At 66.6% G+C, this 6,080-nt stretch overlaps 1 protein-coding gene across 1 annotated transcript in view; it reads left to right on the top strand.

Moving 5' to 3' along the window:
- The first annotated feature begins 4,636 nt into the window (after window positions 1-4,636).
- LOC106149640 (WAS/WASL-interacting protein family member 3) overlaps window positions 4,637-6,080 on the top strand; it is a 2,078-nt gene continuing 634 nt past the window's right edge. The window contains exons 1-3 of the mRNA XM_013519134.1: window positions 4,637-4,686; window positions 5,692-5,873; window positions 5,953-6,059. Coding sequence (XP_013374588.1) covers window positions 4,684-4,686; window positions 5,692-5,873; window positions 5,953-6,059 — 292 coding nt within the window. The 5' untranslated portion in view covers window positions 4,637-4,683. The remainder of the gene's footprint in view (window positions 4,687-5,691; window positions 5,874-5,952; window positions 6,060-6,080) is intronic.

Below are 6,080 nucleotides of genomic sequence, written 5' to 3' on the forward strand. Positions count from 1 at the left end.
CCTGCCGTCCGGGCCGGCCGGAGTGCGGCTGCCCGCTGCGCCCGTGCGTCACCGCGGCCCGAGGAGCGCCGCGCACAGGCCACCTCGGCCTCACAATCCCCCATTGTTCGCTGCTCATGAGGGCCCTGCATAGAGGCAGGACACAGCCGCGCCTGTCCCCGCGGCCGCGGCGCCGCCCCCCGTGACCCTGGGCTGAGCGGGGTCCCCAGCTGCGCCCACCGCGGTCAGGCCGGTGCCCCCCGCCCTGGGGCCACCTTCAGCCCTGCCCTCGCCCTGCCACGGCCCGAGGTCACCAGGGAACAGACAGCGCCTCTACTTCCCCGGAAGTCAGAACCCTTCTGCGGGTGGGGTACAGCGCAGGACCTAGCACGGGGTCGCGGGGAGCTGGACTCTGCAACCAGCTTGGCGCTGGGACCGCCTGCCACTGGGCGATGCTGCGCTTCCGGTGACGGCCAGCGGGGGCGCCAGGACCCCCAATCTGTTGCTCCACTGCCCTGCAAAAAGGGTCTGGAGTCCTGGGTGCCCAGACAGGTGGACACACAGGCAGACAAACAGGACTGAAGGGATGGCAGAGGTTCCATGATCCATAAATACCTGCTTATAAACTACTGTACTGAGCCATTGCACCGTTCTGTAGCTGAAAAGCCCCTCACATACAAGGACTTTTTCAAAGATCAGCCCTGCCCTGGCCCTCAGAACTGCGGCAGCCACGTGACCCTGCCCTGCGCCAGGCAACTCCTATGTGCATGTGCGCGTGTGCATGTGTGTGCTCCCAGCAGTCACACAGCCGTGCTCACCCTCAGTCCCCCCTTGGCCAAAGACATGAAGCCGACCCGTCAGTGCAGCCCTGCTGGGCCGCAGGTCTGGCAGGCCCTAAGCCCCCAGAGCCCCGGGCCATGGGTGGCATGTCCTCTTCCCGCTGCCCACACACCCTCGAGGGTGCGGTGGGCAGACAGGAGTGGAGGCCGAGCTGCGGGTGCCCCCTGTGGGCTTGCCAGTGCCAGGCCACATGAGGGCTCTGCAGCCACCACAAGCCACCGGGCTTCCTGGTCCCACCCTGGCCACACTATCACCCAGGAGCCGAGACCCAGCCCAGTGCCCTGATCTGTCCCTCAAACCTGGATCACAGGGCACCACTGCCCCTGTGGTCCCTGCTGCCCACCCTGGGTGCTGAGGGCAACAGGTTCTCCCACCCAGCCCTGCAGGGCTCAGGATGCCAAGCCCTGGCATGAGGGGGAAGGGAAGAACCCCATACCTTTCTCCAGCCCAAGCTCTGGGGCAGGGGTGTCCACCCCAGAGGGCCTGTGGGGCTGGGGGAGAGCGAAGCCTGGAGAGCCCGGTCACTGCCCAAGGCGCGCCAGGGCCTGCAGAGCTCAGGGACTCGCCCACGCCACATGCGACGGGTGTAGGGAAGAGCTTTGCTTAGTTTTCCAATTGTTCTTCAATTTGCCCAACTGTGTAACTCACAGAGACACCTGAACTTGGGGAGCGTTGGAACCTAGGAGTGCAGATGGGTCGCATTGCAGAAGTCAGGAGCAGCCTGCCGCTCCTCGCTGAGCCCGCAGGTTAGCCCCACCTCCAGGTCACCTGGACTCGGCAAAGACGCCTTCACTTACTTGCTCAAAATCCCCCGCAAGAGACCCTGGACTGGAGGCCGGGCACAGAGCCAGCGGAGGGGCTGAGCCCCTGGCTTGGGGGACGGGGGCTGCCGCACCTCGGCTGCCTCACCAGGACCCTGGACTTGTTTTCGAATCCTCTGCCGCCTCCGCCAGCCTCACATCTGAGCAGACGGCCCCCCACTGCTCCTGAAGGCAGTGAAACCTTCCCGCAGGGGCTTGCTGAGTGGCCTCGGCAGACGTTCCTCCAAGTCCTAACTGCTCCGCTCAGTGGACGCCTCCCAACGGCACCAGGGTCGCATCGCCAGCCGCCTAGCAGGTGCTCAGGAGCCCCGTGTGGAGTCCGGGACAGAGCAAAGCGCCCAGTGCTGCAGCTGGGAGCAGCGACCTCGGTGTCTCAGTCCCTGGGCAGCACCAGCGCGAGGCAGCACAAGCCCTGGACGGCGGGGACGGCGGGGCCTCGCCACATCCTGCAGGGACACAGGACCTGGCCTCGCCCTGCTCTGCTCCCGCTCACAACTGGAGCCGCTTGTTTCACGCTGCCCGCCATGCTGAGCTGTCCCACAGGGGTGGCCACGTAGCGCTGGACTGGAACCCTGGGCCCCTGGGCCCCAGCCTCCGCCCTGAGCTGGTGTCACCTAGAGAACCGTGGCTGTGTGGAAGCAGCCCTCAGACCGCTGAGGCGACGACCCGCCCAGGCCACAGCCGGTGCAGTGCAGGCCCCAGTCCTCCTGTCCCTGGACAGTGTCTGAGAGCCGGTGCCATTAACACTAGTCACGTGTGCCCCTTCCACAGGACAGACGCCCTGTCCCCCAGTGGATGTCGTCACATCCTAATGATTCCATCAGACACCTCTCCAAGCCCCTCTCTCCGCCTCCTGGTCCGAGACGCCCCAAAACCCTTCCCCTCCACACCCCAGAAGGAGGAAGAGGCCAGGGACCAGCCGGTGGCCCACACCAGCCTGGCACACAGTGCCAGGAGCCCAGGACCCAAAACTGAGCTGCCCTCCTCCCCCAGGAAGGCCACACTGTCCCCAGCTGCATCAGACCAGAGAACTGGAACCTCGCACCTGGCTTCCAGGACCCTGCCAGGCCGCTTCTTCCTTGGTGGAGTTTAGGAAGAAATGAGCCGTTGCCGGGGTGACACTGGCCTCGAGCCCTGACTCACCTTTGCAAATCCACAGGCCAAGTGGTGACCTCGGGAATTGGTGCCAGGACCTCTGATGGGGAGGGGCACAGCCTCGAGGGCCCTGTGTGGCACACAGGGTCCAGGACAGGCAGATCTGCAGCACGAAGGACCAGCTGGGCAGCGGCAGGGGTGGGGGTGGGCAAGGGGCAGTGGGCTGCTTTCTAGGGTGACGGAAACATTCCACAGGGGGCCACAATGCTGGGGTGCAGCCCTGTGGAGGAGCTGGGAAGGGGGGGCCCACGCGGCAGTGACACGCGCGCTAGAGAAGCCACGTGGAGCTGGTGCTGGGCAGCAGTGCTCTGTGCGTCCAGCGCGGCTGGGAGCCCTTCCCGAGGACAGCAGCGCCCCAGCCCCGCGTGACTTCCCACTGTGCCCCAGAAAGAACCTGCCAGAAGTCTTCCCCTGGGGCCTGAATGAGGACAGCACACAGGGACAGGGAGTACTTGCCGTGGCCCACAGGGCAACGAACCAACCTACAGCACTGAGATGTGAGGGGACCTTCCCGGGAGCACCTGGGCTTGGGCCAAGGGGGCCCGGTCCCCCACCCCTGGGCTCAGGCAGAAGCCAGGCCCCAGAACTTGGTGCTGCTCTCCGAGGCACTTCGGTCCCCTCCCACATGCTTTGGCCGTGCTGCAAAGTGACCCTGTCCTCCACCGGCTCCTCGGACCCAGCACAAGTGAAACCCACACCCAAAAAAGACAGTTAACAGCTTGGGGCTGGGGATTTAGCTCAGCAGCTGGGGATTTAGCTCAGCAGCACAGCACTTGCCTGGCAAGCACAAGGTCATGAGTTTGATTCCCAGTACCGGAAAAAAACAAAAAACAACAAAACAAAACAAAAAGACAGTTAACAACTATTTGCTCGACAAACCCCAGGCCTGCACTGTACTCCAGGCAGTGGGCAGCGTCAGGGGACACAGCCCCTTCCTCTCCTCTTGGGAACTCAGCCTGGCCACTCCCACAGATGCCGGGGGTCGAGAGCCCGGGAGACAGGAGCGGGACGGGGGTGGGCACAGCTCCCGCTGGCAGAGGTGGGTTGGCAAGGGGCCGCCAGGCAGAGGTGCAGAAAGAGGAAGGGACGGAGCTCTTCTGGAGGACTCGGGACCCCAAAAAGTGGCAGCTGGACGGTGGGCGCAGTCAGCGGGAGGCTGGACTCCAGCAGGCACGGCTGGAGGGAGGCGTCCCCCCCTGCCAGGGCACAGTGCTGCGGTGCCACTGGTGCCGCACGTCTCGCTCGGGACGTGCCTGGCCCTGCCAGGCCCCGGGCCACCCACGCAGGGCGGCTGACTGCGGGGACACCTGAAATTGAGGGGTGACACGTGTCAGTCACAGAACCAGCTTCGCTGCCTCGGACGGTGACCAGTGTCCCCTACAGAGGAGGACGTGGTGCTCAGGCCCAGGCTGTCCCCGACCGCAGTCAGTCACATGGCCAGTGGGTGGGGGTTCCCCCTTGCCGCGCCCTCCCGCAGTGGGGTGGCTCCAGGGATCCCTCGCTCCAGAAGAGAAGGGACGTGAAAGGTGCTCCGAGACCCCTACCCTGCCCACGGCCTGGCAGCACCGTCGGCAGACAGTGGGCAGCAGAACAGGCCTTCAGGTCTCTGCACGGCTCCTCCTGACCCAGGGACAGCTCTGCCCTGGGTCTGTGTACTTGGAGCAAAAGGTCACCTCTGCACCCACCCCCAGGGCCAGCAGAGACAGTGCCTGAGGGAGGATGGCCAGCAGCCCGTGGGTGCCCACACCCACCTGTCTGTCACCAAGGAGACGTGGGGCAGGAGGCAGGCAGAGGGTGGAGCCCAGAGGGCTGGGGGCCACGGGACATAAAGGCCCCGAGGTCCTGCCCAGCAGAGCCCCAGCACTGTGGCCCTACACCTGCCCAGACCATGGTAACGGCACTGCCACCCCTGCCTGTTGGAGGGGCCTCGTCCTCGCGGGAGGGAGTGGAGCAGGGGAGGGTGTGGCCCCCGGCCCCTGCTGGGCAGGTCCCTGCGGGGCTGGCCGGTGGAGGATGAAGAGGACAGAGAGAGCAGGCAGGGGCTCAGGGGTTCGGGAGCCTATCACGCTTGGGGACGGTGCAGCCTGAGGGCTCCTGCCTGCGCCTGTGCGTGCCCTGCGCGGGGCGGGGTGTGGGGTCCCCGCCGGTGTCCCCGTGTGCAACCGGCTCTTTACTCGACCTGGGCTGAGTCGCTGAGCGCTTGCCACAGCCCCGGTGCCCGCTGGGCACCGGCGCCACCTCCACAGGTGACTCTGGCTGTGGCCAGTGGCTGGGCAGGGCCTCACACAGAACAGGCGATGAGCTTGGGGCCCGGCGAGCGGCGCGGAGCAGTGACCAGGCGGCCGGGCCAGGCAGGTACAAGGCGGGCTGGGAGCTCAGAGCAAGGAGCCCGGCCCGCCGCAGGGTCTGCAGAGGCGACCGCAGCCCCGCCACGTCCCACGACGCCCGGGCCAGCAGGGAGCAGGAGGGGGCGCAGGGGGCGCAGGGGGCGAGGACCGAGCTGTGGGGAGAGGCGGAGCGGGATGAAGGTCGAAGCTCCAGGGCGCGGGTCCCCGTTTCTCTGTTTTTGAGGTGCTGGGTGTTGAATCCAGAGCCTACTCGCTGAGCTGCATCCCCAGCCCCTGTTTTATTTTGAAACGGGCTCTTCCTAGTCGCCCAACTAGGCTGGAACATGACCGTCCTCCTGCCTCGGCCTCCGAATGCTGGGCTTATAGGCGTTCCCTCGTACCCCCGCCTCGCCACGGGTGTCCAAGCTGCTCCCTGGGCTCCACGCTATCCCTGAGGGCGCCATACACCCGCGCACGTCCGTAGGGTACAGGACCCGAGCATGCATCGCCCAGTCACGTGACCGCGGCAGTGCACCCCCGCATCACGTGACCATCGTCTCCCACCGCAGGCTGCGGCCCTGCGCTGCGCGTGCGCACTGGCGCTCGGCTGCCTGGCGTCGCTGCTGCTGCGACCCGAGGGCGCACGGGGCGCGGAGCTGCAGGTGCCAGGGGCCCCGGAGCCCAGAGTGGCCGGCTGGTTCTCCAAATTGGGCCCGCTCGGCAAGTACATGGAGAAGATATTCGGCAGCAGGTGGGCCGCGGGAGTCCGGGGGGGTCGCCTGGCACCCCACGCAGTGCGCCCCGGGCCCACACAGACGTGTATTCCGCAGCGCGAAGAAACCCACAAACCAGAAGCCCGAGCCCGCCGCGAACGCCACGAGCCCCCCGACGCCCCCGAGCTCCCCGACGCCCCCGCCGCGGAAGGCGCCGGAGCTTGGTCCCCTGCTGCCGCCCCGCG

The sequence above is a fragment of the Chinchilla lanigera genome, unplaced genomic scaffold, assembly GCF_000276665.1.
Source record: "Chinchilla lanigera isolate Chin_1 unplaced genomic scaffold, ChiLan1.0 scaffold00050, whole genome shotgun sequence".
Lineage (NCBI taxonomy): Eukaryota > Metazoa > Chordata > Mammalia > Rodentia > Chinchillidae > Chinchilla > Chinchilla lanigera.